Below are 16,443 nucleotides of genomic sequence, written 5' to 3'. Positions count from 1 at the left end.
GCCTTAAAATGTAAACAGGATATAACTTTGTGGTCATCATGTCTCATGGGAACTTGGGAGTCATCCACAGCGTCCACTGGATGAAGAATAATCCCGATGAGTTCTGCATCGAGAATATCTACAAACACCTGAACTCCGAGAACTGTCCGGTGCTGGTGAACAAACCCAAAGTCGTCATCATCCAGGCCTGTAGAGGAAGTGACCCCCTCACCTTTATTATACAAACACCAAAACGGCTCTGACCCCGAGTCAACCTAACTGACTGGTCCTAAGTCCCCCCCCCAACCCCAAGCCATTTTCATTCAGATATCTTGAGGTCAGGGGTCAAGCTTAACACACGTCATATACACTATATTGCCAAAAGTATTCGCTCGGCTGCCTTCACACACATATGAACATGAGTGACATCCTATTCTTAAACCATAGCATTTAATATGATGTGGGCCCATCCTTTGCAGCTATAACAGCTTCAACTCTTCTAGGAAGGCTTTCCACAAGGTTTAGGAGTGTGTTTATGGGAATTTTTGACCATTCTTTCAGAAGTGCATTTGTGAGGTCAAACACTGATGTTGGACAAGAAGGCCTGGCTCGCAGTCTCCGCTCTAATTCATCCCAAAGGTGTTCTCTCGGGTTGAGGTCAGGACTCTGTGCAGGCCAGTCAAGTTCTTCCACACCAAACTCGCTTATCCATGTCTTTATGGACCTTGCTTTGTGCACTGGTGCGCAGTCGTGTTGGAACAGGAAGGGCCATCTCCAAACTGTTCCCACAAAGTTGGGAGCACGAAATTGTCCAAAATGTCTTTGTATGCTGAAGCATTAAGAGTTCCTTTCACTGGAACTAAGGGGCCGAGCCCAACGTCCGAAAAACAAGCCCACACCATAATCCCCCCTCCACCAAACTTTACACTTGGCACAATGCAGTCAGACAAGTACCGTTCTCTTGGCAACCACCAAACCCAGACTCGTCCATCAGATTGCCAGACGGAGAAGCGTGACTCGTCACTGCAGAGAACACGTGTCCACTGCTCTAGAGTCCAGTGGCGGTGTGCTTTACACCGCTGCATCCGATGCTTTGCATTGTGCTTGGTGATGTAAGGCTTGGATGCAGCTGCTCGGCCATGGAAACCCATTCCATGAAGCTCTCTACGCACTGCTCTTGAGCTAATCTGAAGATCACATGAAGTTTAAAGGTCTCAAGCTATTGACTCTGCAGAAAGTTGGCGTCCTCTGCGCACTATGCGTCTCAGCATCCGCTGACCCCGCTCTGTGATTTTATGTGGCCTACCACTCCGTGGCTGAGTTGCTGTCGTTCCCAATCGCTTCTACTTTGTTATAGTACCACTAACAGTTGATTGTGGAATATTTAGTAGCGAGGAAGTTTCACAACTGGACTTACTGCACAGGTGGCATCCTATTACATTACTATTACAGCACCATGCTGGAATTCACTGAGCTCCTGAGAGCGACCCATTCTTTCACAAATGTTTGTAGAAGTAGTCTGCATGCCTAGGTGCTTGATTTTATACACCTGTGGTCATGGAAGTGATTGGAACACCTGAATTCAATGATTTGGATAGATGAGCGAATACTTTTGGCAATATAGTGTATGTATATTTTGAGCATCCTCTGCTAAATCTAAGCATTTATGAGTTGACGCCTATTTATTATTACTATTTATTATTATTGCATTCTTGAAATCTATTATAGAGTTATTATACATTTTATTTTAACCTACAGGGTTGTTAGGGTTTTCCACTATAGTCTTTATAATGCTTAGTAACGATTTATGTGTTTAACCCTCTATGGTACGCATTATGATGCCAGTGAGGAAAAAAATGTTTGGAGTGTTTTTATGTCTCAAAATAGACTAAATAAACATAATTTGAAGAAAATTTATTTATTTATTTATTTTTGGAAGTTTTTGGGGTTCGTTGCCTGAAAGCTGCATTGTACCATAATGGTACGTCAGTACAAAAGAACATTTTTCTTCCAGTTTGAACATTATTTATTTCATAAACAAATGCAAAAATATTCAATAACATTCAGGAGTCATAAGTCATGAAATTTTACATTTGAAACCATTACAAAATGAACCCTTATGGGGGTTCTTGGCAAAATGTTGCCTGTAGGCAACTTTGTACCATTTAGGAACAACCCATTAAAATGAACGTGTAGTGTAACTAAGTCTAACTAACTTTAAACTACTCATCTCATAACCATTTAATAAACAAGAAACAAGTGTCAAATTCCAGTGTTTGATCATCACTGCTTCATTTCAGTGCATGTTTTCTGTCAGTCCCCTGTGTATTTCCTGACATATGGTGCCATCAATTGTGGTGATGCTGCTCAGTGGTTATGGAACTCCATGAAGTAGTTTTTTTTAGGGGTGAAGCACGGGTAGGTGGCACATTTTGTGCACTGCACTTTCACTATACCCTTACATCCAGGGTATTTGCATCTGCTCTTCTTCTCCATCCAAGCAGGCCAATGGTCAGTGTTGTCCTGACGCGCACAGTCAGTCCAAGGTCATCACCACTGTCATCTGCTGGAAGTTTAATTTCTACCCTCTTTCTTAAAGGGGCATAGAATGAGGCTGAATTCATTCTGTCAATGGAGGAAAAATATGTGGAAATTATAAGAAAATAGAACAAGCAACATTTACTAGTAGTCTATATATTAATATAATAGAACCATAATAACCATAAATAACCAAAACCACCATTTCAACATTGGGGGGGACAGATATTGAATTTGCTATTGAATTGCTAATATATTCCAGCAATATTGGGGGGGACATCTTTGGAGTGCCTGAACATTGGGGGGGACTTGTCCCCCCCAATGTATATGGATGTTTGGTCCCTGTAACATTCTATAATATAAAGGTCAAAATAGAGTAGTGATAAATGGTATGCTTTTAAACCTGATTAAACACACACACTACCATGATCTCAGAATCAGATCAGAATCAGAATCAGAATGCCCTTTATTGTCATTTTACAATAGTAGAATGAAATTGCAGCAACTCCAATTTCAGTGCAGAACAATATAACACAACAATACAAAATATAAAATATATAAAAATATACAAGGTACCAGATTCACAGAATCATAACAGTATAAAAGTAAAAAAAAAAAAAAAAAAAAAAAAAAAGAATAAAGTGCGTAGTAGTGAGGAGGAATGTACAGTGTAATGTATTGCACACAGGATGTATCTCATGCTGCTGCTGTGATTCCATAATGGTACAGTGTTGCCTGAAGGCAACATGTGCAATTTTCCATAATGGTACATTGTTGCCTCAGGGCAACAGCTACATTTTAACAAGTTTCTACTATTTAATTAGCAAATAACTTGCATGAAACTATCAAAACATAAAGTTTACTCACCTATTTTTTTGAAAATATTTTTTCCAGGCAAAAAAGGACCAGGATATCATGTTTCAAACGTCTTTTGATGCAGCAAGATAGCAGAGCTGGTTCCTGAGAAAAAGCCCGCCAAAAAGGTTTTCAAAATGGCTTCCTGCACATCATGTGACAGTATTAAAGTATTGTAATTGGTTCCTCATGCTTTTCCCTCTTTTTTAAAGTATTGCAACATTTAAAGGGGTGCACTGTAGATATTTGACAGGCCAAAAATGGGCTCGCTGCCTGAGGGCAACATCATACCATAGAGCAGTGGTTCTCAACCTTTTTCGGGCCAGTGCCCCCCTGTACATCATCCAGGTTGCTTACCGCCCCCCATTAAATATCATGTAGTTTGGTCATCTTTCCTTAATATTAATGTTGACTATTATCTTGTTTTGTAGCTATAATTAGTATTCTTTCTGATTTAAAAAAAAAAAAAAAACTGCTGTTTACAAATTGACAATTTTAACAAACAATCTTGTCACTTAATTACCATCCACAGCCAATCAGAAACTGGATTTAACAGCAGCCAATCAGAATTATGGGGGAAAAAGGGTTTATTTCAGAACGGAGAACAAGAACAGCATTACAACATTTACTCGACTAGAAAAGCCTATGACAGCCCAATTTTCATTTGTGGAAAAAGCTAAAGAAAAAACAGCCAAATTTTGTGAGCCCTAGTAGAGGGTTTTCTTGACGCCTCATCATGGCGCACCATGGCACCGTTTTGAGAGCCCTGCGCTTGGTGGTTATATGCTATGAGGGACGAAAAATGACAAAACAATAAATAAATGAATAAATAAATAAATACGCATATAAATATATAAATGCATAAATAATTAAATTAATAAATATTTCTACATTTATTTATTTATTTATTTCTGTTTTTATTCATGCATTTATTTATTTATTTGTGTATTTATACATTTATTTATTGATTTATTTATTTATTTTTACATTTATTTATTGATTTATTTATTTATTTCTACATTTATTTATTCATTTGTGTATTTATATATTTATTTTTACATTTATTTATTTCTACATTTATTTATTTTTACATTTATTTATTTCTACATTTATTTATTTATTTCTACATTTATTTATTTATTCCTACATTTATTTCTGTATTTCTACATTTCCACATTTATTTATTTCTGTATTTCTGTGTCGTATGTTAATAAGGTGGGCGGTTCTTACATTAGTCTTAAGCACGATTGGTTTGTGGGTGTGATCCTATCCACTGCTACTGCCAGTCCAGGCAGTAGCAGTGGATAGCAGTGGACTAGCTAGCTACTAGGGCATTAACAACGCCAGACTTTTCCACGTCGTCGACGTTACGTCGACCCGTCAACACCGGGAGATTTTTGGGGGGGCTAGCGGGGCTCCAACCGGAGGGAGGGAGGGGTGTGTGTAGTCGGACTACTGGTGTGTAGTCGGACTACTGGAAGTAGTCGGTGGGTGCATGATTTCCCACATCATTCGCCAGTGATCTTAAATCACTGACGATGGCTCTCAAAACGCTTTCCATTGCGTTTTACACAGTAGCTAGTAGGGCATTAATGTAAACATCGACCCGTCGAAAGTCGAAGAAACACACACACCCACACACACGGTCGGCGCTCCACTACAGCCTCCTCACCCGCCCGGTCGGCGCTCCACTACAACCCCTCCCTCCCTCCGGTTGGAGCCCCGCTAGCCCCCCCAAAAATCTCCCGGTGTTGACGGGTCGACGTAACGTCGACGACGTGGAAAAGTCTGGCGTTGTTAATGCCCTAGTAGCTAGCTAGTCCACTGCTATCCACTGCTACTGCCTGGACTGGCAGTAGCAGTGGATAGGATCACACCCACAAACCAATCGTGCTTAAGACTAATGTAAGAACCGCCCACCTTATTAACATACGACACAGAAATACAGAAATAAATAAATGTGGAAATGTAGAAATACAGAAATAAATGTAGGAATAAATAAATAAATGTAGAAATAAATAAATAAATGTAGAAATAAATAAATAAATGTAGAAATAAATAAATGTAGAAATAAATAAATGTAAAAATAAATATATAAATACACAAATGAATAAATAAATGTAGAAATAAATAAATCAATAAATAAATAAATGTAAAAATAAATAAATAAATGCATGCATAAATGTATAAATACACAAATAAATAAATAAATGCATGAATAAAAACAGAAATAAATAAATAAATAAATAAATAAATAAATGTAGAAATATTTATTAATTTAATTATTTATGCATTTATATATTTATATGCGTATTTATTTATTTATTCATTTATTTATTGTTTTGTCATTTTTCGTCCCTCATAATATGCCAGCTTCTTCACATCGAGATGTAAGAGGGTGACCCAAAACCACAGTGCGCCAGAAGTACACAAGTACAAATGGATACGGTGTTCACTGCTTTGGCCACAAGGTTATGGCATTGAGTGACACAGTACTCCGTAAGGACCTGCGGAGCCCGCTCTTGTAGCAGAGAGGTGAATCCGCAGTACCGGCCCACCATGGCTGAGATAACATCAGAGGCGCAAGCGCGGCTGTTGGTGATGGGGACGGTCCTCCCTTACAAGTATGCATTCACTGCATTAAAAATTGACTGACCCCGGGTGTCGGTTACCAAATACCTGGCAAACATAAATTCTTCAGCCATCTCCTGAGTGTTGAGGTTTTTATAGCGGACATACGCCATAAGCAGAGCGCAGGAGCGCCAGATTCCCTTAAGAAATGGGGGCCAAAAAGTGCCATGTTGTGTGTTCGGCTCATTCACAGTGCCTCTATTCCGTGCACCTCATCCATGCCCCTAGATTGCAACATGTACGGTATAAAAACTGTTAACTCAGACACACATGCCCAAATCCATCACCTCGATTGAGGTGTCTTTAAAATTAATGCAGGCAGCAGGCGAGTTTTGGCGTGGCCTATTAGTTCTGCCGTCTGTTACTTAAAATAATAATAATAATAATACTAATGAAAAAAAAAAACAGTCAGTAGGCCTTTATTAGAAGTCCATTAGTATAGGTGGCGACTTTTTTCACGAACATGGCATGTCCTTTGGACAGCGATCCCGTGGATGAAGGTGCAGTGTTACTGCGCAGAGAATAAAATTTTCATCGGGAGATGGTGACCGCACATAGATGTTTATGCCGAGGTCTTACCTGTTTGAACAATGTTTTTATATTTCATCTTAAACTGCTGCCAAGTGCGCTTCTCCCCCGCGGGATTGCACCTGAATGAAATAAATTAATACACTGCAAAAACAGATGTGTCAAAAAACAACACACATGGTTGTGTTGATAGTGTTTTGACACATGTTGTGTAGATTTTAGCACACAATGTGTTATTATTTTTTTCATGCCTTTGGAGATATTGACACAGTACATGTGTTATCTCATGGCGGGAGAACAGTTTGTGTTTATGAAAAAAATACTTTACTACATATTACATATTACACTTCATATTTTATATGGTAGTACATGAAAAACCCCTAGAACGAATACAAAATAATAAAATGAATATATATGCATATCAAGTTTAAAAGTTTAACGGCTGCTTTTGTGTCGTCCAATCACGTCACGTCACGCCACTCCTTTTTGAATTCCTGCATTTGTCCGCGCATTTCACTCTTGCTGGAGAGAAGCCAGGATGCAGTCGGACCCGGAGCCAATTGTAAGCTAAGTTTTTTATTTGGTGTTCACATTTATTATCAAGTTAATATGCAAAAATAACCTTGAAATATGTTAAGTAGCCAAACAACGTTTGTAATGACTATAGCCTGCCCTTGGTTAGAGTTAGCTAATGTTATCTAGTTTCGTTCAAGCTACCATTAACGGTCTTGCTACGTCGACTTTTGACCGGGAAAATATAAAGATTTAAGTAAGAGCCATGGTAATAAAATCTATCGCCGGGTCAGATAGCTACGTATAGCTAAAACAACGTTGTGTTAGCTATTGTTAAAATCAGATAGTCGCCATAATGTTAGCGACGGTAGCTAACATTAGCAGGCCAGCCGGGTCAAGCTAACTTGTGAACGTAATGTGTAACGTTAACGTCGATGGACGAATGAGCCAGACAAAAGAAAACTGCGCCATTGTCAACAGTGTTGGGCAAGTTACTTTCAAAACGTGTCGGACAAGATTACTGTCTGTGTAGGATTATAGTTCGGTTTTCACAGTACTGCGTTACTTTGCTGTTAAATAACCGCATAAGTAACGTTATAACAAGGCATAATCAAGGCGGAAACACCGGTGATGCTGGTAATTTTCTTTTTTGGGGGGGTAGGGGGGATGTCGCGGTATTTAAAAATCATGTTTTGAGTATAAACAAATTTCATTTAACGTAACATTAAGCTGTTAGTGCTCCTGTGTGTGCGTGCGTGGCTGTGTGTCAAACTGGGCGCTTTAGCACAGGGGTGTCAAACTCGTGCCATGGAGGGCCAAGAGGCTGCAGGTTTTCATTCCAACCAACAACTCCACCAGGTGATTTCACTGATCACCCTACCTCCAAACAGAGAGGCGGGACTAATCAGTGAAATCACCTGGTGGAGTTGTTGGTTGGAATGAAAACCTGCAGCCTCTTGGCCCTCCATGGCACGAGTTTGACACCTGTGGTTTAGCAGCTCTGCGGCTGCTGGGGACGTTTCGAATGTGCTGGGGACACATGACGTGTGTGTGAGAGAGATGGGGTACATTTCAATGTCAGGGATGCAAACAGTGCGTCGAAAAGCGCAACTCGCTTTTTTGGTGGCCATTTGGGTGACTTGTGTGCATCGTGCAGATCCGACAGGGCCGGACTGGGAGACTTTTTCAGGCCACGAATCAGTCAGGTGATCAACTTATCAATCGCGGAATTAGCCAAATAAAACGGAATCTATTTTCGGCTTATTTTTCATATTCAATCTGTGTTATGCATACTACTGCTCATTCATTGGTAGTTGAATTGTTAGGTCTGTTTGATAAGTAATTTACATTTTTAAAACAAATAATACTTTAACTTATTGTTAAATTATTGAAGTCAAGCTTACTGGTAAACATCTACTCCTTCAAGATAATTTATTATGTTCTACAACTGATAAACATACACTAACACTACATACTGAGTGTTTGAGCAACATATCTCCTCTGTGCTACAAAAGATCTTTGGTAAAAAGTCATTAGCTTTGGATTGAGATTAATTTGCAAACTCATCACACTATACAATGAGTGTAAGTAACATTTCCCCCCTCTTCTCTTTTCCCCAGGACCCAGACCTTGAACCTACATCTGTCAAAGTTCTTGCTACTGTCTTTAAAAATGCAAAAGAGTGCTCAAGAAAGATTTATACTGTTCACAGTACTGAACAGCTTATAAATCAAACCACATCAGAGCAACTAGGTTTTGCATTCGACAGAGTTCTGAAATATCATACTGATTTCCAAGAATTTGTTGATGTTGACAGAAACACAGCAGTCAAGAACTTTGACAGATTTCAGATCTTCATGTCAAGCACAGAAGCACTACCCCAAACAAATGCTGGAGAGGCCCATCAAATTCAGGTATTTTGTTTTTTGTAATGCATATGCATTGTTCACGTGAGTATATTAATAATATAATTTTAATGTTGTGTGAGAAATGCTTGAATTTTAGTTTAAGTGCTTGATATTATATAATCTTTATTAACAGACTCAAGGTCCAGATATAAGAGACACACATAATATACAAACAAGCATAAAAGATTACACATAGATATGCATGTGCCTTCAATGGTTAAAATACATACAGATGATGGTTCCAATATTTCCAAAGGCTGGAGGAATGTATTGTCTCACTTTTGGTAGGATCAGTTAAAGACATAATAATCCCATTCCTGGACTCTATCAGCCGTAACCTAAATTTGTACATAAAATTCCTGAGTAGTGCTTGGAAAGTGGGAACATGACAATTCACAAACATTTTGCTGGCACTTTCCTAACTTTTCCTAACTAACCCTCTATATATAATAGTATGTCAAAGGTTAAGTTCACCTCCATCATGTCTCCCTATACCTCCAACATTGTAGCATGTTCCAGTGCTAAATGAATGGGGAGGCCTGCAGTCTCTACTTCAAAGCAAAGCACCAGAGATACTTGAAGAACACAAGAAAAGAGGAACACTTAAAATAGAGTCAAGGAGGCTCCTTGTCAAAGTATGCATCAGTCACTTGGTGGAGAAGCATGGATTGTAAGTATATAACCACGAAAAATTATTGAACAACCTTGAATTGTACTTAAAGTAGAAGTAAGTGATAAATTTTTGTTAATATAAGTGATTTTGCTCTTCTCTGTCGCCCCAGTTACCCACCAAATGCTGCAAAACTTGCTCTAGCAAAGAGTATCATCGACAGTTTCCCATCCTTGAAGGTTCAGATCGAAGGAAAAGGAGATGGATTTGTAAGTAATATCTAATGATTTCTATGACCTTAAAAACAGCCAAAGTTTTTTTTTTTTTTTATTAAACTCTTAAATACTATATTTTGTTTGTCATTCATTGACTGTTGTCAGGTGGCCTTTTATGCCTCATGATTAGCTCAGTTACTGACTGTTATCATCTGACTGTAGATATTAGAACTTAGTTCATTATTAGTTTAGAACTTTTAGCAGCAAAAGTCTAACTTTTATCTCAGTATGTATTTTCAGGACTTACACTATTCAGTATTCTAAAAAATGTTTTGTTGTTTTGTATTTATAACCTCAGGAGCATTTTTATGATCCATCATCCCATTCTGGATTCTTGGAAATGAGACTGCGTAACATCCGTCGTAAGCTAGAAGCAGGTCAGCGTCGTTACACAAAGCGCAAGGTGAGCTGCGACAACAGACCAGAGTCAGAACAGGAACAGGATGAGAGCAGTGTGACCAGTGAGTGGATCACCCTCATGAAACGGCTAAGGCACTCTTCAGAGAACATTTCTTCAATCAAGTCAGCAATGGAGAAGACATACACTAGGCGTAGATCATGGATATCAAAGGAGACTCCCACAATGGCTGAAATCTTCAGCGAATACCCACGCTTCTTGGATATGCCGAGTCTGGTAGGTCACTCATTGCAGCTCAGTCATCATTTATAAGTTCCTTTCATTACTCAAGATATTTTAATAGACAATACAAAAGCTTGGATATTGTTAGTAACACTGTTGATTTAGAATATATTCTGAAAATGTCTCTTCATTTTAGCTGGATATCGAGTTTGGCAAAATGATGGATGGAAAGACTGACCTGTTCATCAGACGATGGGAAGCCAGCATCATTCCAAAGTTGAAAGCTGTGGCTGCCATTGAAAGAAGTGATGTTGCATCTCTTACAGAGAGGATGGAAGACCAAACAGATGGTATGTGTATATATTTATTTTTTCTTTACATACACATCTCTGTGTGTAATTGATTCTCCAGGACCTCTAAAATCTTCTCCAGGACCCTTAAAACCTACTCTGGGACCTGTAAAACCTTCTCCAGGACCCCCCCAAGAGATTGAAATTGAGAATTGAGTTTTCAGAGAAAAAAAATCGGGATTTTATTATGGCCAAAATCGTGCCGCCCTACATTCAACACATTTGTTGTACCTCTAATCTGTTCTCATTTAATTTTCAGATGAGAAGTGCTACACAATGCTGGTTGTCCTCACACATCTTCTGCCACCATTACCGGGGAGTCGCTGCAGTGTTAAATCTGCAATTTCATTTCTACTGGATTTTGTACCGGTATGTTTTCTAAGGACTTGTTACTTATACTGATGTTTAACACCTTTTTTATGTGTTTAAAGAATGAATTTCATAATACAAAATGAAAATACAGTATATTAAGCAAATAAAGTGCAACCAGTGCCAAAGTACAAATGATTGATAATGTGCTGTCAGTTCATAAGCCCAGTATATGCCAGGAAACACCTTGAAATTTATCCCTACTTCTCCTTCTCCTTCTCTGGAGGTCAGAAATGACCTGTTTGATTACTGTATTGCTGTCGATTATAGTCTGCTGTATTACCATATTACATCTTCTTTTGCATATTTTTTATCACACAGCACTTATAATTATTTGTATCTCTTCTGTATGTTGAGATGGCTATTATCTTCCTTCTGTTAATTGTAATGTCTTACACCTTTTACCTAATGCGGTATTGCATGCCAATCTAGGCTTACATTTATTTTTGATGGCGCCTTTTGAAATCCTGAAATGTATCTATTTTTTTCCTCATCTCTAAGCCTGGAACCAGCATTGCATCCCTCTGCAGCGAACCCAAGATGGCATCAAGGACCCAACCACAGCTGATCTGCATCGGCAATCTGAAGAGCACAACACGGCAGTACATCATCGTCGCGAGAAATGATGGAGTGACCATTCCTGTAGATGGAGGCCTGACATGTGCCGTGGACAAGCTATTCAAGCTCTACTGGGTGTGCAACTTGTCCTATCCACCACAACTCAGCTCTGTGTTCACCTTCCTTGAATACATCTACGAAATGACCATCTCAACCAAAAGGAGAGCCAAGGTACTAGAGCTTATCTCTAAGCTTCAGCTTGCACAGTAGATCACAAGAGAATGTACACATGTCCAATGTGCAGACAATCAGTATCTACAGAAGTAAAGAAAGTCATTTGGCATCTACGAGAAATACATGCCTTATCAGATGGACAGGACTTGACTATTACCTGCAGCCAAGATGGTTGCCCAAGGACGTACTATAACTTTAATTCATTTTCCAAACATCTTCACAGAGACCACCGGTCCACAACAACATTCATGGACAATGTGTCTTTTCAAGCTAATGCCCACAGTCCATCAGATACATCTGAGACAGAGTCGACTAATATTGAGGACACACCAGAGTCTGTTCCATTTAAAACTACCATTCCTAGTGACTGTGTTGCTTCTTTTGTGGCAAAAATGTATTCTTCATCAAATACGACTTTAATGGATGTAACAAAAAGTATTACTTGTACACAAGAGGTGCTAGAAAGGACTGTAGAAAGTTTACAACATTCAACAACTACATTGTTGTATAATCTGCAAGTACCACTTGACAATGAGTCTGTCCAGTCATTAATGAGCGAATTTGAAAATGCTAAAACTATGTTTAAAGATGTAGACACGCCTTTCAAAATGAACAAATACTTTTCAGAGAAATTTGGTCTTGTGAAGCCAAAAGAAATATTTCTTGGTCATAGGGCAGACACTGGAAGAAAACAGGGACAAGTAAAACAAGTGTTGGCAGCAGACACATGTCAATATATATCAGTCATTGAGACAGTTAAATTTTTATTCAGTAATGATCAGATGCAAAAACTTTACCGCCAGGGTAAGAAACATACTGAAGGTAAAATGCACAACTACTGTGACGGCTCTCAATTTTCATCTCATCCATTGTTTAAAACATTTCCTCAAGCCCTCCAGATACAGTTGTATTTTGATGACTTAGAAACAACAAACCCCTTGGGCTCCAAAACGAAAATTCATAAAATGGGTGCTGTTTATTTTGCCTTGAGGAATCTGCCACCAGAATACAATTCATCACTTTCAAATATTCACTTGTGCCTTCTGTTTAATTCTTTGGACAGAGAGATATATGGGTTTAGTAAAATTTTGGAACCACTGCTAGAGGACATCAGACTCCTTGAAAGTTCTGGTATACAGGTGGAGATGCAAGGTCAAAATCATACTCTGTATGGAACAATCTGTGTCTTGACTGCAGACAATTTAGCTATACATTCCCTTTGTGGATATGTAGAGAGCTTTTCAGCAAACAAGTTTTGTCACTTTTGCATGGTTGACAAAACTGTGGCTCAGTCTGTTTATGATGAAGATAAACTTGAGAAACGCACCAGAGAAAATTATCAGCAGCATGTCATATTTAATGATCCAAGCTCAACTGGAGTTAAAGAGGACTCTTGTTTAAATAAGCTGCAGCATTTTCATGTTACTGAGAACACATGCGTTGACATTATGCATGATATCCTTGAGGGTGTAGCCCCTTTGGAAGTGAGACTAATGTTACACCACTTAATTTATGAACAAAAGCTTTTCACCCTAGAACTGTTGAATCATAGAATTTCCAGTTTTGACTATGGGTATGGAAATGAGAAAAATAAGCCAAGTGTTATTCTCAATCTGAGAACCGCTGACAATGCAATAAAACAGACTGCATCACAAATGTGGAGCCTTTTGCAGGTGTTACCTTTTTTAGTTGGCGATCTTATTGACATGAGAAGTAAACATTGGCATTTATTCATTTTGCTGAGGGAAATATGCAGCATTGTCTTTGCACCCATTGTTACACACGGGCTTGCTGTATTCCTGAAACAACTCATTATAGAGCACCACACATTATTCAAGAAGCTCTATGATAGAAATTTGGTTCCTAAACACCATTTTATGATTCACTATCCAAGGATGATGGTTACGTTTGGACCTATTTCTCAGCTGTGGTGTATGAGATTTGAGGCAAAGCACAATCCATTAAAAAGACATGCTCATGTGGTTGGAAACTTCAAAAATATTTCTAAAACGCTGAGTTATAAACACCAAGTTCAGCACATGTATAGCTTCAAGTTTGGTGACGCTCTTTCTGAGAAAACGAATGTCACAAATGCATACCCTGTTACCATCAGCTCCTTGAAGAAAGCAGATGTTGTGCTGGACAATCTGAGATCTACCTATGATAATGATGACTTGACTTTGAACAGCTCTGTCTATGTTGCCCACACTGTTAGTGTGCTTGGCCAGACTTACAGAACCGGCTGTGTACTGCCACTTAAAGTAGACAACAATGGAGAGCCTTTGTTTGGTGAAATAATTCATATTATACCACAGGCTGATGTATCCATTCTGATGTTTGTAAGAATTCTTACAGTGAAGTACTTTGATGAGCATTTTTATGCTTACGCTGTACAGAAAACTAAAGAATATGAAATGATCAGTCTGACTGCTGCCGCAGATTTCAGACCTTTGGACATAATGTCTGGTTTCAGTACAGATGAACTATACTTAAACCCAAGGTATAAGATTGTCTAGCTTCTCAAGAATGCTGATTTCAAGACTGCAGATTGTTGCCTGAACATGTAGGAAGCTGAGTTGATGAAACAGAATTTTAAAACATTTTGTTATCTTTAAATTTATAATGCACTTTTGTATTCTCATGCATTGTTCCATGGGCTGTCAACATTTGACCAATTTTAAAACATTTTGTTATCTTTAAATTGAAAATGTACTTTTGTGCACTCATGCATTGTTCCATGGGCTGTCAACATTTGACCAATTTTAAAACATATTGTTGTATTTTGTTGTTATCTTGAAAATGGAAAATGTACTTTTGTGCACTCATGCATTGTTCCATGGGCTGTCAACATTTGACCATTGATTAAATGGCTAACATTTTCACATCTGTCTTTTTGTCCCTTTAATTTTATGCCTCATGTTTAACACATTAGGTTGCAATATTAACACATCAAGTAGTAGATTTTGATAATTTTCAGTTACACATAATCAACATTTAACGTGTTAAAATGACACATTTTGGTGTTAAATTAACTGACACAAATACTGTGTTAAAATGGCTCACACATTGATTGTGTTAAATTTGACACAACATGTGCAGTCCCTGAGCACACTCGCCACATGTGTTAAAATTCTGCACAACATGTGTCATTTTTAACACATCTGTTTTTGCTGTGTAGGCTACCATTCAAGCAGTTTTCCCCAGAAATATTATTGTGATTGCAACGGACTACATTTAAACTTACGCATTGACCCAAGCAGCAATGTTCTCCCACGCCGTCTCCCTCTCCTTTGCCGCTGCAGCGGTGTTGCACTTTTTTTCAAACTCGCTGTATGAATGCATTAAGATTTCCAATTCAGCTGGGGTGAAAAACGCAGCCCGACGCATCCCCGTTGCCATGGTGACTCTTCAAATCGGGGCTCCACTGACGCTGTCTTTTTATAGCTGTGGTGCACGCGCTTAACTCCAGGTGAAACTACTCCGAGTTGATCAATCTAACTCAAATCAGCTGTTCTGGCACCGAAAACTCAGAGTTTCCTCTCTCAGAGTAGATCAACTCAGAGTTCGGGGTAAGACTCGGAGTTTGATGAACCTGCTTCGTGAAACGGACCCCAGGAGATCCCAAAGACAAGCTCACAACAAGAAATCAGCTGAATCTCAACAACACAGGACTTCCAGCTGCAGTGCAGTCTATAAGACCAACAACAATACATTATAAATACTGCCCGCTCCGATCACACACCATTAAACCTCCAAGTACAACTAAGTCTGAAAAGCCTAAAAAGCTACTGAGTCACTCACATACGAGCACAGCCAGGAGAGAAAGACGTTTAAATCCCTGTTAGCTTTTACCTTTTCGTTGTGTGCAGTGATGTTAGGGTTAGCCTGAGCTGCTAATCCAGCGCTGTGTCTGTCCGGCTCTTCCCAAAGGTGTTCAGGTTGATCAGAGAGCGGAGGGCTGTACTACGAAGGAGGCTCAACATAGCCAGGCTTTGTGTTCACTATCAGGCTCAACAAAACCTAAAGCTCCAGTCAAAGTTAAGTGGTTTCACGACGGTGGTTCTCATCAAGGTTTGTTAAGTCCGGTTGTCAGCTTTGTGCTCTGTGCGCGTTCACAGAAAAGGGGGCGTTTTGGCCTCATATGATTCTACTTCCGCGAAAAATGGACCGTTCACGGGCTGCATATTTCACGCAAGAGGAGCAGCTTGTCCTCATGGAAAGCTATGAAAATTTCAAAAATAAAATTAATGCTAAGAGCAACACTGTGGCCGCAAATAAGGCGAGAGAGGAGAGCTGGCGATTAATTTCAAAGGAAGCACAAAGGGGGATTCTGTCACTGTTATAGCCATTTTAAATAATTGCTGCAATTCATTCAGTATTATGAATTTTAGTTTAGAAATATGTAACTTCAGTAGCTTTATGGGAGTGTTGCCTAGGAATTGGAGGTAAAGCCTGAGGTTAAGTCAGGTGACTGAAGGTGTGTGTGGGTGAGTCTAACGGTGTCGGTTGGTTACCA

The 16,443-nt window shown here is 39.0% G+C and overlaps 1 protein-coding gene across 1 annotated transcript; it reads left to right on the top strand.

Moving 5' to 3' along the window:
• Window positions 1-9,757: 9,757 nt before the first annotated feature.
• On the top strand, window positions 9,758-11,999 carry LOC115373278 (uncharacterized). The gene is made up of 5 exons (XM_030071580.1): window positions 9,758-9,830; window positions 10,135-10,470; window positions 10,613-10,766; window positions 11,026-11,135; window positions 11,637-11,999. The coding sequence occupies exons 2-5, from the start codon at window positions 10,177-10,179 to the stop codon at window positions 11,961-11,963; spliced, it is 885 nt and encodes a 294-aa protein (XP_029927440.1). The 5' UTR covers window positions 9,758-9,830; window positions 10,135-10,176; the 3' UTR covers window positions 11,964-11,999.
• Window positions 12,000-16,443: the final 4,444 nt, after the last annotated feature.

Source organism: Myripristis murdjan, chromosome 16 (genome assembly GCF_902150065.1).
Source record: "Myripristis murdjan chromosome 16, fMyrMur1.1, whole genome shotgun sequence".
Lineage (NCBI taxonomy): Eukaryota > Metazoa > Chordata > Actinopteri > Holocentriformes > Holocentridae > Myripristis > Myripristis murdjan.
This window is presented reverse-complemented; position numbering and strand designations above follow the sequence as displayed.

Bases quoted from the DNA above. Each gene is read 5' to 3' on its own strand.
- LOC115373278 (XM_030071580.1), top strand. From the start codon at position 10,177: ATGAGACTGCGTAACATCCGTCGTAAGCTAGAAGCAGGTCAGCGTCGT. The intron at 10,471-10,612 runs GTAGGTCACTCA...TCTTCATTTTAG, and splicing joins TCTTGGATATGCCGAGTCTG to CTGGATATCGAGTTTGGCAA. The intron at 11,136-11,636 runs GTATGTTTTCTA...CTCATCTCTAAG, and splicing joins TTCTACTGGATTTTGTACCG to CCTGGAACCAGCATTGCATC.